Consider the following 19,334-nt stretch of genomic DNA (forward strand, 5'->3'; position numbering starts at 1 on the left):
CTGTTATGTTTGTCAGACAGTCTAATAAAGTTCTATAGCTGCATCTCTCAGATCAACGAGGATAAAATTTAAGGTTACAAATTGGATATGAGAATACACTGCTCTCATTATACTAAAAACTATGTAATTATAAATCTTGGAAAACAAAGCTTAAAGAACAGATTAAAAATTGATGGAATTTTGTATTATAAAGATTTGGTTTAAGTAATTCTAATAATTTTGCTCTTATATCCTGTGAACTTGTTAACCTTGCTTATTCTAGTAGGTTTGTCACTGAATTCCTTAAATTTTCTGTGTACAAGATTTGCATCTTCTATGAATAAAGACAGTTTTATTTCCTAAAAAAATAATAATTTCCAAATTTGGCTTCTAAAGAAATAATTTTCTAATGCATTTGGTCATTTTATAAGTGTGGGTGTATATACAGTATATATATGAGTATACAGGATATATGAGTATAGCATATATATATGTAATATAATATGTAATATATATATTCATATGACTAAGTATAAATACCTTAAGATTTCAACAAAATTCTTAGAACTTTTACTTTCATAACAAAGTAATCTTATATTTCTGAAAAGTTCATTACATTTAAATGGAAGTTATATATCAAGTGTTGTTTTCTATAATCAAAATCCTAGCTTACAGCCTACTTATACAAACTATTAAATACTGAACACTGTTCCTTTTTCTTTAAACAACAACAACAACAAAATATTATAAATGATGAATTATCCTGGTTAGTTTGACTTGGGTCCAAGCAAAGCGTTTATTGCATCTCCCTGAAAAGAAAAAAAAAAAAAAAAGTCACACAATTGAAATGCAATAAAATGCAACTTAAAACATAAAGTAATCTTTAAAATACCATTTAAAGTTTATAACTCAGTGATGCACATGTAAAAGGCATCCAATAAGAATGAAAATGGGAACAAATATGGTTAACTTTAAACAGTGACAGGTACTTCCTAGTATAAACTAGTTCTTTCCTATGAAAGATTCTTTTAATGAAATACGACAAATAATTTTATAAGGATTCAATAGAGAAAAATTTTAGTAGCTCTTAGTTAACCTTAATGCTTAAACCTGAGCTTTCTGATTTGTAAAATACCCGTAAAACTTAATGATATCTTCAGTTCTTTCATGATCTGTCAATGCTTCATTTAGTGAGAAGCACCTCTCAATTTCCATGTGGTTCTGTATTTTTATTTAATGATACTTACATCTTTGTACTAAAAAATGACAAAATTATCATATATAAAAGGATGAAAACCAAAGGGTTTTTTTTTTTTTAAAGAAAGACAATAGAATATGTAAGGAAAAGAAGCAGAAGACTAGTTTTCTCTATTGTCTGATAAATGTAATCTTGAGAAAATCAACATCTACTTCTAAAGATTGTTGTGAGAGCTGAATAGCTAATTTATGGGGAAAGGTTTTGTAAACCTTAAAAAGTTGTAAACACTTTAGATAATATTATGTAAGTTTTGATAAACTATATATGCATGGCATACATTATACCATCTTTGTCACTTTCCCATCCTTCAAGCCCTAACGTACCAAATTAGTTGCCCAGTCCTGTTAATTCTAACCTTAATTTGTTTTTCAAACTTTCTACTTCAGTCTCTCACTTAGGAAAATGAAAATAGATCACTTCTCTAATTTGTTCAATGTTTATCCTCAGTGACTAAGGCAGTTTTTATTTGCATTTACCTGATTGCTAGAGAAGTTGAACACTTTTCATATATTTGTTGTCCATTTTTGTTTATTCTTTTGAAAAATATGAAAAAATATGAAAACTAGGCTGATGTTATCCCTAACCATAAACCCGGAGCAGGTAGGACAGGACTCATTCAGGAAGGGCCAGAATGTCAGACATTATGTCACTTAAAATATCCAGAACACAAAAATTCAAGTCCTGCTGTGCAAGGCCACGCTGGATGACCAGCAATCACAGAGGGATAAACATGGTCCAAAACTACTATTGATCTTTATGATTTTTACCCTAATAAACACTTCTACAGCATTCTTGGTGCATGTACTGTCTGGTAGTTTGCCTTTTATAAACACATAGCCACCTAAATCAACGAATGCCATTTTTGCTTTGGATATTTTTAAGTTAAAAAAAAAAAAAAAAGAAACTTTACTGATAGCAATTAAATCTCCCTTTATCCCCTAACCAATCTTGTTTTCCCCTTATCCTGTGGTGAGCCGCTTCTGCCGTTTCTGCAGACTATGGTCGCCATTACGAGATGGCGCTGGCTCCGCTGTGGTATGTGACAAACAACTCCTTATCTGAGAGAGTTGGCACATGATTTTTTACCACCCTGTGAGAAAGCTCCACGCGGCAGCTTTGCATTGGGGCTTGGGATGCTTTATTAAGGCTGGGAGGGCATCCGGGAGGAGAGAAGAAGAAAGAATAAGAAATATCAAGGGACCTGAATAAACTGCTGAGAGAAGATTCCTGAGTTGCGTCTTCCTTGCGGGCAAGGGGTCGTGACATTATCCCTCACTTCCCACAGGCTGCCTACATAAATTGGTTGCATATCTTTCTTATAGATGAAATCATAAGCCCTTTAAACCTTTGAGACACTCTTGGTTGAAATTAATAAAAAATACAATAATGTTACTTGATAAGATATTTTGACAAGAAATGATTTTGACATTACTTACTTTGAGACTTCAAATTACTATTATGGCTAAAGTTATTCTCTAAAAACTAAGGAAGACAAGGTATATCAATCAAGCATGAGTTCAGCTGTGGCATCATACCCTATTAATAGGTTTTTGTTGCTGTTATTTAATATCACATACATATAACTCTGAACCTTTCAAATACAGTGCCCCAAATCATGAAAAAAACATTTGTATCAAGAAACTGTATTCATTTAATAATGTATGGGATACATTTATTAAAAGAAAATTTTGCTCACCAGTCTTTTTTTTTAAGTTGTAGATGGATACAATATCTTTATTTTTATTATTTATTTTTTTATGTGGTGCTGAGAATCAAACCCAGGGCCTCACACGTGCAAGGCAAGCACTCTACCACTGAGCCAAAACCCCAGCTCACTCACCAGTCTTAAATCATTAATTTGTGTGTGTGTGCATGCACACACACAAACACACACACACACACACACAAACACTACTCCTCCAACACTCACACTTTGCTAAAAATGTTCAAACTATGGGAGTTTCAATTTCTGCTTGCAGATCATACTGCTCAAAGAAAAAGATGGTTCTAATCAATTTACATCCAAACATAAAAATGAGGCATTTTTCTCCCATACTCCAGTCTATATTTTAACTTATACTAATTATAAATGCTTTCACTAAGAATATTATTTTTATGTTTGTTTAAATAGTATTAACATAAATTTTGGCAGCTTCCTTAAATTTGCTTTTATCACTCAGCACTGTTCCCTAGATTTATTCCAAGTATGTCACATTGGCACATTAAGATACATATCATTTAAATTTCTGTATTGTAGTAACACATGTGAAGATGCCACCTTTTGCTTATCTAAGTCTTCCACTGATGATCACTTCAATATAGAAATAATAAACATTGTTCATTGTTTTCACATTAGCACGTATTTCACATTATTACTAATTAATTAAACAAAATCCTAGGAGATGCATAGAATATAATCAGATGACATTTAAACATCTCTAAGGGTTATAGTCCTACTAGATAGGAGAACTATAACAATTGAGAATTTAATGACACGGTAAATAAATGAACTGAAGTAAATCAAGTGAAGCAGCAACATGGTCAGGAATACACACCCTGAGGTGAGAAACATAGGTAATATGTAAGGAGAGCTTGGAAGACATACCTATGCGCCCACTACATCTGGAGGGCATTTACAATTTCAGTACAAAGCAGAGTTCAGTCCAGCAACAATGGGAGTTAGAAAAATCCTCTGAAGTATCCACAATTTCAAGTCTCATTTCCTGGATAGCATCTCTATTTTCTTTTACAATATATTTATTTATTTTTTAAAAAACAGCAACTTTATTTTATTTATTTATATGTAGTGCTAAGAATCAAACCCAGTGTCTCACACATGCTAGGCAAGCGCTCTACCACTGAGCCACAACCCCACCCCTAATTTTTAATTTTAAAAAATTTTTTCTTTTTAGATACACATGAGAGTAGAGTGTATTTTGACATATTATAAATACACGGAGTATAATACACTCTAATTAGGATGCCATTCTTGCAGTTGTACATGATGTGGAGTTTCACTGGTTGTGTAATCATATATGAACATAGGAAAGTTAAATCCAATTCATTCTACTGTCTTTCCTAGCCCCATCTCCCATCTTCATTCCCCTTTTTCTAATCCAAAGAACTCCTATTCTTCCCTGCCTTATTGTGTGTTAGCATCCAAATACCAGACAGAACATCCAGCCTTTGGTTCTTTGGGATTGTTTATTTCAATTAGCATGCAGTCTCCAATTTCATCTAGTTGCTGGCAAATGCCATAATTTCTTCTTTATGAATATATTCCATTGTATACGTGTACCACTGTTTCTTACTCCATTTATCTACTGAAAGGCACTTAGCTGGTTCCATAGTTTAGCTATTGTGAATTGAACTGCTATGAATATTGATGAGGGCACATCACTATAGTATACTGATTTAAAGTCCTTTGGGTATATGCCAAGGCATGGTATAATTGGGTCAAATGGTGGTTCCATTCCAAATTTTCTGAGAAATCTCCATACTGCTTTCCAGAATGGTTTCACCAATTTGCAGTCCTACTAGTAACATATGAGTGAACCTTTCCCTCCACATCCTCACCAAAATTTATTGTTACTTTTATTCTTGATAATTGCCATTCTGAAAAAAATATTGCCATACTGATTGGAGTGAGAAGAAATCTCAGAGTAGTTTTAATTTGCATTTCTCTAATTGCTAGAGATATTGAACATGTTTTCATATATTTTTTGACTATTCATATTTCTTCTTTTTTTTTAATTTTTTATTGTTGGCTGTTCAAAACATTACATAGTTATTGATATATCATATTTCACACTTTGATTCAAGTGGGTTATGAGCTCCCATTTTTACCCCATATACAGATTGCAGAATTACATCAGTTACACATCCATTGATTTACATATTGCCATACTAGTGTCTTCATATTTCTTCTTCTGTGAACTTCCTCTTCAGTTTCTTAGCCCACTTATTGATTGGATTATTATTATTTTGTGTGTATGTTAAATTTTTTGAGTTATTTATATATCCTGGAGATTAATGCTCTACCTGAGGTACAGGTGGTAAAATTTCTCCCATTCAGTAGGCTTTCTCTTCATGTTCTTGTTTCCTTTGCTGCAAAGAAGCTTATTAGTTTGACATCATCCCATTTATTGATTCTTGACTTTACTTCTTGTACTTCAGGAGTCTCGTTGAGGAAGTTGGTTCTTAAGCTGACACGGAGAGTTGGGCCTATTTTTTCTTCTAATAGGCACAGGGTCTCTTGTGTAATGTCTAGGTCCTTGATCCACTTTGAGTTTTGTGCAGGGTGAGAGATCTACTTTTATTCTACTACATATGGATTTCCAGTTTTCCCAGCACCATTTGTTGGAGAGGTTATATTTTCTCCAATGTATGTTTTTGGCGCCTTTGTCTGAGATAGCTGTATTAATGGGGGTATGTTTCTGTGTCTATTGTGTTCCATTGGTCTTCATATCTATTTTTGTGTCAATACCATGCCATGTTTGTTACTATAGCTCTGTAGTACTATTTAATGTCTAGTATTGTACGCATCCTGCATCATATTTCTCATTAAATATTATTTTGGCTTCTCTAGGCCTCTTATTTTTTCCAAATGAATTTCATGACTGCTTTTTCTATTTCTATGAAGAATGTCATTGGACTTTTAATAGGAATTGCATTAAATCTGTATACTGTATGGCCATCTTGACAATATTAATTCTGCCTATCCAAGAACATGGGGGATCTTTCCATCTTCTAAAGTCTTCTTTAGTTTCTTTCATTAGTGTTCTCTATTTGTCATTGTAGAGGTCTTTCACCTCTTTTGTTAGACTGATTCCCAAGTCTTTTATTTTATTTTATTTTTGGGGGCTATTGTGAATGTGATAACTTTCCTAATTTCTCTTTCAGCTGATTCGTTATTGGTATACAGAAACTCAATTACTTTATGGGTGTTAATTTTATATCCTGCTACTTTGCTGAATTTGTTTATGATTTCTAGAAGCTTTCTGGTGTTTTTTTTTGGGGGGGGATATTTAAATATAGAATCATGTCATTGGCAAATAGGCATAATTTCAGCTCTTCTTTTCCTATTTGTATTGCTTTAATAACTTTCTTTTGTGTAAATGCACTTCCTAGGGTTTCAAGGACTATATTGAATATAAGTGGTAGAAGAGGACAGTCTGAACTTGTTCCAGTTTTTAGAGGGAATGCTTTCAATTTTTCTCCATTTAGAATGATGTTGGCTTAGGGTTTAACATATACAGATTCAAAGTTGAGGTATGTCTCTACTATCCCTAGATTTTTACTGTTTTGAACAAGAATGCATGCTGTATTTTGTCCAATGCTTTTTCTGCATCTACTGAGATAATCATGTGATTCTTGTCCTTAAGTCTACTGATGTGATGAATCAGGTTTATTGATTTCTGAATGTTGAACCAACTTTGTAACCCCACTTGATCATGATGTACTATCTTTTACATATGTTTTTGTGTAAAATTTGCCAGTATTTTATTAAGAATTTTTGCATCTGCTGGACAGAGTGGTGCACACTTGTAATCCCAGCATCTTGGGAGGCTGAGGCAGAAGGATCTTGAGTTCAAAGCCAGTATCAATAATAGCAAGGTGCTAAGCAACTCAGTGAGATCCTGTCTCTAAATAAAATACAAAATAGGGCTGGGGATGTGGCTCAGTGGTTGAGTGCCCCTGAGTTCAATCCCTGGTACCCCAACAGCCCCCTGCTCAAAAAAAAAAAAAAAAAAAGATTTTTGAATCTATGTTTACTAGGGTTACTGGTCTGAAGTTTTCTTTCCTTGATGTGTCCAAGTCTGACTTTGGCATCAGGGTCATAATAGCTCCATAGAATGAGTTTGGAAGGTTTCCCTCCTTTTCTATTTCATGGAATAATTTGAGGAATATTGATGTAGTTCTTTGAGGGTCTGGTAGAACTCAGCTGAAAATACATGTGGTTCTGGGCCTTTCTTTGTTGATAGATTTTTGAGGGTGTCTTCAATTTCATTGCTTAAAATTACTCTGTTTAATTTTTCTATATCCTCCTGATTCAATTTGGGTAGGTCATATGATCTTCATCATTTTCTAATTTATTGGAGTACAGATTTTCAAAGTTGTTTCTGATTATTGTCTGAATTTTAGTAGTATCTATGGTGATATTTCCTTTTTCATGACCAATTTTAAAAATTTGAGTTTTCCCTCTCTTTTTCTTCTTTAGTATAGCTTAGAGTTTATCAATTTTATTTATTTTTTTCAAAAAAACAACTTTTTGTTTTGCTGAGTTTTTAATTTTTTTCCAATTTCATTAATTTTGGCTCTGATTTTAATTATTTCCTGTCTTTTGCTTTTGGTGTGTATTTGTTCTTATTTTTCTAGGGCTTTGAGATGCATTTGTTGACTTTCTATTCTTTTAATGAATGAAGTCAATGCAATCATTTCTTCTCATAGAACCACCTTCATAGTGTCCCAGAGATTTTGATATGTTGTGTCACTATTCTCATTTACCTCTAAGTATTTTTAAATTTCATCCCTGATTTCTTCATATATCCATTATTCATTCAATAGCATATTATTTAGTCTCCAGGAGTTACAGTAGTTTTATTTCTTATTTTATCATTGATTTCTAATTTCATTCCCTTATGATCTGATAGAATGCAGGGTATCATCTTTATTTTGTTGTATTTGCTAAAAGTTGCTTTGTGACCTAAGGTATTGTCTATTTTAGAGGAGGATCCATGTGCTGCTGAGAAGAAAGTGTATTTGTTTGTTGATGTATTTTTTAGTTCTGTAGTTTCTTTGTTTAGTTTTTGTTTGAAGGATCTGTCCAGTGAGAGGAGTGTTAAAGTCACCCAGTATTATTGTGTTGTGTGCTTAATTCTTAAAATTGTGAAGTCTTTGTTTAATGTATGCAGATGCTCCATTGTTTGAGGCATAAATATTTACAATTGTTATGTCTTGTTGATGTAGAATTCCCTTGAACAGTATGAAATGTCCTTCTTTGTCCCTTTTGATTAACTTGTTGAAGTCTACTTTAACTGATATGAGTACAGAAACCCTTGCTTGTTTACGAGATCCATGTGAATATTTTTTCCCATCCTTTTACCTTAACTCTGTGGATGTCTTTGAATATGAGGTGAATCTTTTGGAGACAGCATATTCTTCGGTCCTGTTTTTATATCCAATCATTGGATTGACATGTTTAGGCCACTCACATTCAATGTTATTATTGAGAAATGATTTTTATTCTTTGTCATTTTGATTTATTTCTGGTTTTTAATTTGAATTAATTTCTCCTTTGACTATTCTTCTAGTGTAATTCCTCCCAATGCTGGTTTTCACTTTATTTTTCATTTCTTCTTCATAAAATATTTTATTGAGTTTGTTTTGTGGTTCAGACTTTCTAGTTGTGGATTCTTTTAATGTTTGTTTTTACTATCAAAGGTTTTTATTTCATCATCAATTCTAAAGCTTAATTTTGTAGGTTATAGTATTCTTGGTCGGCATCCATCTTCTCTCAGACCTCCTAGCTTTAAGGATTTAGGCTAAAAAATCAGCTGAAATCTAGATTGGTTTCCCTCTAAATGTGACCTGTCATTTTTCTATGGTAGCATTTAAAATTCTATCCTTATTCTGTATGTTAGGCATTTTCATAATAATGTGCCTTGGTGTGGGTCTGTTGAAATTTTGTATATTTGGGTCCTATAAGCCTCCTGTATTTGATTTTCCGTTTCATGCTTTAGATTTGGGAAAATTTCAGTTATTATTTCATTAAAAGATTTGGTTTGTATCTCTGAGTCTTTATCTATCTCAATAAATCTTAAATTTGATCTTTTCAGGTTATCCCATATTTCTGAGAAGTTCTGTTCATGTTCATGTTCTCTTAACATCTTTTCTCCATGGTCAATCTTGTTTTCAAGATTATATATTTTGTGTTCATTGCCTGAAATTCTGTCTTCTAAGTGGTCTAGTCTGTTGGTGATGCTTTCAATTGAATTTTTAATTTGATTTATTGATTCTTCCATTTTGAGGATTTCTGTTAGTTTTTTTTCCCCAGAATCTCTATATTTATATTTTTATTGACGTGACCTTTTGCTTCCTGTATTTTCTCCCTTACATTGTCCTTTACCTCACAGATCAATTTAATTATGAGCATTCTAAACTCATTTTCTTAATATTTCTTCCACTGTGGTGTCGATGGATTCTGTATTTTGGTTAGTTTGGGTGATTTGTTCCCTTGCTTTTTCATGTTATTTGTGTGTGTAACCATCTAGCATTGGTTTTGAGGCAGTAGAGTTTCTACCCTGTGGACTTAATAGTGTCCCAATTAATTAATTAATTAATTATGATTCTAGTACCTCACAGCTAAGCAAGAGACAGATACAAACAACAGCCAATGCAAATAACTTACACATCATTAAACCAAACAGTTCTTGTTATATAATCTACACTGTTGATTGTCACAATAATCAGAAATTATATCATCAGTTATTGCCCATGGTATAACAGTAAGTTTTCAAAAAGGTTTACACTTTCATGTAGTGGAAAGGGATAGAACAGAAGTGATGTAGGATGTGATGATTATGAGGGAGGAGGAGAGAAAATAGAAGCAAAACATTAAAGAAAAAGTAAATTAACAGAGATTGACTGTTAGCAGAGGAAAAGAGAGAAGATTCAAGGGAAGCAGGTAAGTGAGAGGAAAAATATGTATAAAATAAAAATTAAATTAAAATAAAGACATAAAAGAATATAAGAACAAAATTGATGTATACTAATCAAACATGTTAGCCCTTCAAAATACTGACTCATGAAAAATAAGTGTAGAAAAAAATAGAAATGAGAAAAAATAAACAGATATGAATATGTGTAAGTAGCCAGTTAAAGATAGAGTGAATTAAGAGTAAAGATGAAGAAGTGGGGCAGGGTAGAATAAGATTTCAATAGGTGAAGAGGGTAAATGAAGAAGCAATGTAGGATGTGTTTATTAGGGAGAAGCGGGGGAGTAAAAGAATTAAAGGAAGAGTGAAAGTGAGAACAACAGAGTTTGGCTGTTAAGAAACAAAGAGAAACAGAGTTGTGAAACAGACAATAAAAAATCAATCCAAAATATAGTAACCTCAAAAAAAACAGAGCATGGAAAAATAACTGCCTTAAAGAAGTGCTAAAAATGAAAAAGCAGAAACAAATATACATGTATATAAATGTATAAATGTTCATCATGTATGAATTAGTACACATTCAAAAACAAAACAAAACAAAATAACAGAATAGTCAAGGAGAGTATATGCACACTATCTATGCCAAACTGTCTTTACATTTCTCAGTTTCCCTTCTCAGCAGGGTGGTGTAAGGAGCTGTGGAAGATACTTTTGGCTTCCCTTCCAGGGTATAGTTGCTGTTGGGTTCTATAAGATAAGTTTCTGCAAGTGAAGCTCTCAGGGGTGGGGCTTAGGTCTCATATTGCTCCAGGTGTTTTATTGCTTGGGGAGTTATCGGGCCTTAATGAATCAATACACACCTAGGCCTGTACCCCACTACTCTCCCCAGGGCACCAGTCATGGGAAGGAGAGTCAGTACTATGCCCATCCTGTTGTTTGGAGATACTGCCTTTTTTGGCTTCCCAAGGATTGTTTAGCACTGAGCTCAGTCACTCAGCCCATTCAGATTCTCCCCGGTTCTGAGCGCTGCCAGGTTCAAGGGAGCGGGGAGGGCAGGCTTTCTCCAGGCGTCTCTGATCTGTATTATCCCTAGACAAAATGGTCTCTATGCCAGAAAATCTTTGACAGAGATTATCCTGATTTACTAGACTCATTTTAGATCTCACGGTTAGTGTCTGCTGGATTCATGTGTCTCAGCCCTGAACTCAAGGATCTAAGTTCCTAGTGTGAGTTGGTGCTGTTGTCGCATGCTTGGAGGTACCAATGTCTTCAGCTTGGGTTCCCTGTGCACAGCAGGCAGAATCATGTGACTTTAGTGCACCAGTTTAATAAGCCAAATATTCTGGGTTCAGGGCAGACTGGCCTTCTGCTCCTGGGACTCCCCACACCAAGACTTTCCTAGCACTTTTTAGTCTTTTCCAACCTTGTGTGTTAATTTTCCCTGTTCCTGCCAGAAGCTCAGCTCCAAATCTATTCCTTATCCTTTTCTGATGTACCTACATTTCCCACTCTTCAAGGCTCTCTGTCCAATACTGAATATAGTGGAGTGCTTTTTTCATTCACCTCACAGAGAAGTAGTTTTCTAGCTACTTGAGTCCCGAGTCATGAAGCTGTGAAAAAAGCCTCTTCCTGTTTATCTGCCAATTTGTCCTAGCATGTCCATCTCATATGTATCTCAGTTAGCTGAGATAATAATTTCCAAAAGTACTTGTAATGTTATTCTTTTTTTATCCATAGGAATAAGCATTTGTATAGAAATCATGTAGCAAATAAAAGAGGCAGTTTTGATAGTTTTAATATTTTGTGTTAAGAAATTTTTATATATTCATATTTTATTTATTATATATAAGAGAAATTTTCATATTCGATATTAACATTAAAATTTGATTTTTACACAAATTTGTAACTGAATAATCTAGACTAGTAAATATAGATTTAAATTTATGTTAATTAACTTATAAAAAGCATTGGAACATTAGGGGCTGGGATTGTGCCTCAGTGGTAGAGTGCTCGTCTGCACGTGTGACAACTTGGGTTCCATGCTCAGCACCACATAAAAATAAATAAGTAAAATAAAGGTATTGTGTTTAACTACAATTAAAAAATAAACATTAAAAAAAATAAAAAAGCATTGGAATATTAAAGAAAATTTAAAATTTGTCATATTTCAATTTTTTAATTTATGAAATTAATAAGACTACTTTAAATAATTGAGATTTGATTGTCTATAAAACAACTGAAGTACTTAAAATCCAATATTTTAAATGTATAAAAATTTTAAAATGTTTATTGGTACATAATTATTTATAACAACATCTTCATACATGCACATAATTTGATCAATTTCATTCTTTGGTACTTCCCCTTTTGCTCCTCCCTCCTCCTTCCACCTGATTTTCTTCCTCTAGTCCATGGGTCTCCTTCTATTTTATAAGATCCCCCCAGCCCACCCCTGCCAGTTTCTACATGCAAGAGAAAAATACAACCCTTTTTATTTGAATCTGGCCTATTTTTCTTAACATGATGCTCTCCAGTTCCATCCATTTTCCTGAAAATGATATTTTTTTAATTCATTTTTATGGCTGAATAAAATTACATTGTTTATATAAACCACATTAACAAAATTTAACTGTTTCAAAATCTCACATAAAATGATTATTAAAATCTACATTACTAACTTGTAGAAAAAGTCAACCAATTTTTTACAATGATAAAATTGTAAAACAGGAATTCACAGAAAAGGAAAATATAATATCAAAAAATTTATGAAGCAACATTCATTCTCACTGATAATGAAGAAATATGCAACTGAAATTACATAAGCTACTAGTTCACATTGATTGAATTTATAAAAATTAAAGTATTAGCCAATATCGAGTACTAGCAAAGCTACAGAGAATTAGAAACTCTGAGACAAGGGTAATGGGAATATATAAATTATAAGAGCCTCTTTGGACAGCATTTCAATAAAACAGAAAATTCAAATACTATGGAAGCCAGTGATGCCAGAGAATCACATCCTGCATGTATAAGATATCAATGTCAGTGATATATAATGACAAGAAATGAATCAACATGCTAATACTCACAGGTATCTCTTCCACCTCTATGCATATCATACATTAATAAACATTTTAAACAGTATAAACACCCTTTTTACCACCCCAAGTTCAGAGTTTGTGGACCAGTTCATAGAGTTCTTGTGAAATAGAACCAAAAGAATCATAGAAATTTAGAGAGAGAGAGAGAGAGAGAGAGAGAGAGAGAGAGAGAGAGAGAGAGAGATTGATTTAAGCCTTGAGCTCCATTTAGGATTTGAGGGATATGAACAGAAAAAGAAAATAATGCTATGTAAACAGAAACAAATGTCTATTTCAGGAACATGTCTATTTCAGAAACAAATGTCTATTTCAGCAATATCTAAAACTATGGTTATATCACATAAAAATCTTTGAACATGTACAATAACCACTTTAGCTATACTTAACAATTACTAAGTCCTGACCGCATACTCAGCACAATTCTAATTTCTTACAGATAATGTTTATAATTTGTATGTTCAGCTATATTATTATTCTTCAAAATCTATCTTTTACAAACCAAAAAAATAAGGCTGACAGAAAATCTAAGCCTACTAGGTAGCAACTCTTGGAATCTATGTCCTTTCCATTATACTACACTAAAGATACTTAAAAATGATATATCCATTGCATGTTACAAAGTTACAACTGAATAGATTAATAAAACACAAATTAAATTGAGTCTTACTCGGCCAGAGTCCAAAGCAGTAGGCATATTTCTCAGTTCATACACAGTGACTTGTCCATCACTGTCTCCCACTAGCAGACAATCTGTTTGTTTGGCAAAGAGAATAGTTGTGAATTTGATTCCAGGGTTAGCCACATTCACAATCAGAGGGTCCAAACTGTAATGAAACATTTTATTTAAAAATTCAGTTGTTATATTAAAATGGTATTTGTTAACATACAAACTAAGAAAAGTTCCAGATTTCTTTTTTTTTTAACTTCATGTAAAAAAAAAAAAACCTTCAAAAGCCTCATCAGTGTTCTTGTGCACACCTATAATCTCAGTGACTAGGGAGGCTGAGGCAGGAGGATCTCAAGTTCAGAGCCACACCTCAGCAACTTAGTAAGGCCCTAAAAATTTTAGCAAGAACCTATTTAAAAATAAAAAGGGCTGGGAATGTGGTTCAGTAGCTAAGCAACCCTGTGTTCAATCCTGGTACTAAAATAAACAAACAATAACAACAAAAAGCCTCTTTTTTTCCAAACTCAAAATAACTATTTCACACTCTTTAATCAGACTGTTCTTTGGATTCAACACTGCAACAGGATTCCTGACAAAAATTCCAGCCTGCCAGACTGTCCAGCAGACTACAAACTTGCTAGAACCCATGAATATTTGAGTCAATTCCTTAAGGTACATCTATCTATCTGAATATAGAGATGGAGATGAAGATAAGTGATTGAGACAAAGGCAATCATTCTGCTGGTTCTGCTTCTCTAGAGTGCCTTGACTAACACAACTTATTAAATAACAGTTATATTTATCAGAGGAATGTATTAATCCAAAGAGGACATTCTGAACAGGACCTTTTTCTTGTGTTGGTCATTAAAAACATGCCCTCAAAAAAAGAACAGAAGTAGCTTCTAAATAAGTGTTGTCCTGGGAACCATAGTTTTACCAGAAAAATTAAAATCTGAGCTTAGAGCATTTAAATTGCTACTTTTTAATGTTAGTTATCTCCTACTCAAAAGTAATTAATTTTGTTATGTAGTCCTTGATTTTTGGTTGATACTGATTTATACAACAAATTATGACAAAAATTTTAAGTTATTGAATTATTAACTTCTAGAAAATTGTTACTATTAAGAATAGACTCACTGAATAAGATTATTTATTTTAAACAAAATATACTTTCCTGTTCCTTCTGCTAATTTCCATAAAAACTTATGATACTTTCTAATGGAAACAGCAACATTAAACTTTTCATTCCAGCATGTAAAAATTTTCATATTAAGAAGAATAGATGGATCTAGATGACCTTCTATTATCCTTGGTGTAACATCTTAAATAAAAAAAAAAAAAATAAGTACATATCCTTTTTGAAGAGTTTTGAAATAAGGTAAGAGAATAAATAAATATTGCAAAAATAATTATTTTGTCTCCTTTCTTTATATTATTGCAGAAAATCCTTAGTTAGAAATGTAAGCATGCTATGTATGATATGGCAAAATAAATCTATTGTCATGTATATCTAAAAAGAACAAATTTTAAAAAATGGGAAAAAAAAATTAAGCATGCTTCCCTGGGTTCTTCTACAAATTAAGCAATGAACAGAATTTAAGGTAGTTATGATAATCTATATCAGCCTGTAAAAGTTTGAGAAAATGAGTAAACTATTTTCATTCAGATGCTTTAAAAATACATGTTATAAGTAATCAATGTTAATATCATATCTTGACACATATCTTTATTCATAAAGGACTCCTGTGAAGTAAATTATTATTATTTGTTTTAAAGTAACTATAATACTCTTTAACTGATGGCAAAACTATCAGGTACCAATTAGTTTAAACAGCTTTAAGAAAACATTAACTTACGTGCTAATGTGAAGGTCCCAAATCTCCACTCTGCTTTCATTAGCAGCTGCAAATATATAGGATGATTTTGGAGACCAGGCAACATCATAAACAACGTGAGTAGTTGGATAAAAACTCAAAAATGGTTTGAGATTCTCCTGATGCCAAATCATAACACCCCAATCTGCAGAACAGCTTAAGAATACATCATGACAAAATGGGTTCCATGTTACTTTATACACTGGGCCCTAGGAACAGAAAATTAAATACATTGGCAAATAATACTTAATATCTTACATTTAAAACTTGACTGGCAAATTAAAAATACTAAGATTTCTAGCATATTCAACATCATCCATTATTGCATGGGTATTATTTAAGCTGAGAAGAATAAGATCATAAATTTAATCCTCCCTTAATTAGTCCATATAGAGATGTAAAAATACAGTGGTATCATTAAATATTAATATATTATACTTTCTTTAAAAAAATAACAAGTAGTATTAAGAAAAATCGAGAAATGAAGGAGAAAAGGAAAGAAATGTGAATTGAAAAATGATAAATATATACAGAGATTAGGTATGGGCAAGAGGCAGTTTTACTTTGGGATCAATATAGTATCATAAGTCTTTTAGAAATGAACAGTGTCACTTCCATAACTTGCAAGAAAAAAAATCAATGATAACAAGAAGTCAAATAAAATATATCACACATTATTGGTGCTTTTTAAGAAAGCACTTAATTCAAGCTACTATTTTTACTACAAATTGTAAATTTATCGCATGTTAAATATACTATATGTAATACTATTTTTGCAGAAATACTATAAAATAAATTTCCCATACCTATTATAATTAAACTAACCTTATGTCCTCTGTAGGTTTCTAGGTATTGTTCATTATATGAACAAGAACACTTGTGAATATGACCTTCTTCAGTGCCAGCCAAATAGATATTTGTGTCCTACAACACAAGAAATCAAAATGTATTGGCCTGTGATATATTAGTGAGTGTGCTACAGATAGAAGGTGGGACAATTCAGGGTCTATTGAAATCAATTAAAAAACCAAAATAATATTGAATATAGTTGTCTATTGCCTTTTTCTTTCTGTTATATATTTATAATAATGAAATTACTGGAAATATTACAGCACAAAAGAAAATATATATGTATCCTGTACTAGAATAGAGGATATTACTTAAAATATCCTGTTTAAAAATTACATGGAGATAGGGAAGAGGGGTGGGAGGGAAAGGGAGGGGGAAGGGGATTAGCAAGGATGGTGGAATGTGATGATCATCATTATACAAAGTACATGTATGAAGACTTGAATTGGGTGTCAACATACCTTATATACAAACAGAGATATGAAAAAATTGTGATATATATATGTACTAAAAATTGTAATGCAAAAAAAGTACATGTATAATGGCATAAAAAATTACATGGAAAAACTTTGACTTAAATAAGGAAAAGACTTTTCAATGTTTAGATTTGCCTAATGATAGAGCTAACAATCTAGAGAAATGATAACTGCTTTTTTCACTGGAGATAGTCAAAAGAAAAGACAGATGACTTAACCATAAATATTTATGTATACAATGTTGAAGAAATTGTAATTACTGGGAATGAGAGGTTGAAGCAGATGGCATCTCAGACTTCTTTAACACTAAACATGTATGCTCAATAGGGATTTAAAACATCTGTGCATAGTGGGTCATGAAATGTCTTTAAAAAGGCTGAAAGTCAATACTCAACGTACTGGCTATACAGAGTTATGGTCATAGACCAACAACATTGGCATCACGTGGGAGCACTTCTGACCTGCAAATTCTCAGGCTCTACGCCAGACCTACTAACCGGAATGTGCATCTTAAAAAGATTCCCAAGTGATTTGTATGTACATTAAAATTTGATACACATGCAGTAGCATATGTAAGTATTTAAAACTGCAAGGTCAGTGTCAAAAGGTCAGTTGCCTAGTACATAAACTCTGAAATCTCATGCAAGAGGTTTATTGAGGAGTGGTCTCAGAAACAACCTCCAAGAGGGAAACAGGACTAGTCAAAGATTTAGGTTGAACTACAACTGAAGCTGAAGTTACAACAGACAGATCAGTATAACCTGTAAGAAGTTCTAGGAAGGCCCTTAAGGGACAAGAGTACTGCCTTTAGCTGGACATGATGATGCACACTTGTCATCCCAGCAATTTGACAGGCTGAGGCAAGAGAATCACAAGTTCACACCAGGCTTAGCAACTCAGCAAGACTTGTCTCAAAAGTAAAATATAAAAAGGGCTGGGATACAGCTCGGTGTTAGAGCACCCCTGGGTTCAATCCCCAATACTTCAACAAACAAACAAAACAAAAAAGCCATAAACTTGGTGGCTTAAGAGTCCTGCCATAAAGCAAGAAGGCCAGATGTTTTATATTCTCCCCCTTCCAAAAACCAATCAAGCAAGATAATATACTCAAACTTAACCATAATAAATAATGAAACTAAATGTAAGTGATTTTAACATAACAATTAAAAGGCAGAGGTTTTAAGATTCTATAAAATAAACAAGATTCAACTATATGCTGTCTACATAAAATATATTTTAAGTACAAAAACACAAATAGTTTTAAAAAAGTGATAAGAAATGAAAATCATGGTAACACATAACACTAGTTAAAAAAAATCTGGAATGGCTACATTACTATCAGACTAAGTGAATCTCATAATAAATAGCATAATAGTTATAAATATAAGTTCATAATTATAAGAGAGTTAGTTAATCAAAAAGGCATACCAATCCTAAACATGTTTGTGCATACCTAATAACAAAGCTTTATGATGCAAAAAACAAAATAGAATTGCAAGGAAAAATAGACAAATTGATGATTATGTTTAGAGAGTTCCTTTCCTCTTTCCCAGTCATTGATTGAAAAGTAGGAACAAAATCAGCAGGGAGATAGTAAATTTGAACAACACCATCAACCAACTTAATTTGATTGACATTTTTAAAACACTTCATCCAACAATAGCAGAACACATATTTTTGTCAAGTGCACAGGAATAATTGCCAATAAAGGCCACAGTCTGAAGTTTATAACATATCTGAGTTCAAAAGGATTCAATTCAGAAAAAGTATATTCTCTGATTATGGTGGGTTGGAATTAGAAAGCAATAACAAAACGACTTTTGGAAAATCATCAGATACTTAGAAACTAACATATCTTTAAAAACATACCCATTAAAGAAGAAATAAAAAGAGAAATTAGAAAGTATTTCACATAGAATGAAAATGAAAATATAAAATGTCAGAATTTGTAGGGTGCTGCTGAAGTGGCACTTAGGGGTAAAGTTATGGTACAAATGCCTATACTAGAAAATAAAGAAAAGTTGCAAATCAATGACCTCAGGTTTAATCTTAAAAAACTAGAAAAACAAGAGTAAATTAAAACTAAATAAAAAGAAGAAAGGAAATTATCAAGATAAGAGTGGAAAACAATATGTTCAGAACAGAAAAACAACAGTGAAACTCAGTTAAATCAAAACTTGGTTCTATAATATCAATAAAATTAGTAAAATTTGAGTTGAATGTGGTGGTATGATTCTATACTTCTATATACACACTATGGGAGGTTGAGGTAGAAGAACTACCAGAGCTGATGGGTTGGAGACCAGCCTGGACAACATAACACAGTGAGATCCCCAGCTTGAAAAAGAAAAGCTGATGAATTTCTAGACAGATTGATCAGGAAAAAGAGAAGGAAGATGAAAATGAAAATATAACATGTTAGAATTTGTAGGGTAATCAGAAAATTACTAATATTAGGAATTAGTTGGCATTA

The 19,334-nt window shown here is 32.5% G+C and overlaps 1 protein-coding gene across 3 annotated transcripts in view; it reads right to left on the reverse strand.

The window, feature by feature from the left end:
• Positions 1-705: 705 nt before the first annotated feature.
• Positions 706-19,334, reverse strand: part of Dnai4 (dynein axonemal intermediate chain 4) — a 117,559-nt gene continuing 98,930 nt past the window's right edge. For all 3 annotated transcript variants that reach the window (XM_071617938.1, XM_027949563.3, XM_071617939.1), the window contains 4 exons: positions 16,362-16,460; positions 15,519-15,745; positions 13,663-13,819; positions 706-788 (listed from right to left, as the gene is read on the reverse strand). In XM_071617938.1, coding sequence (XP_071474039.1) covers positions 747-788; positions 13,663-13,819; positions 15,519-15,745; positions 16,362-16,460 — 525 coding nt within the window. In that variant the 3' untranslated portion in view covers positions 706-746. The remainder of the gene's footprint in view (positions 789-13,662; positions 13,820-15,518; positions 15,746-16,361; positions 16,461-19,334) is intronic.

This window comes from Marmota flaviventris, chromosome 10 (assembly GCF_047511675.1).
Source record: "Marmota flaviventris isolate mMarFla1 chromosome 10, mMarFla1.hap1, whole genome shotgun sequence".
NCBI classification, from domain to species: Eukaryota; Metazoa; Chordata; class Mammalia; order Rodentia; family Sciuridae; genus Marmota; species Marmota flaviventris.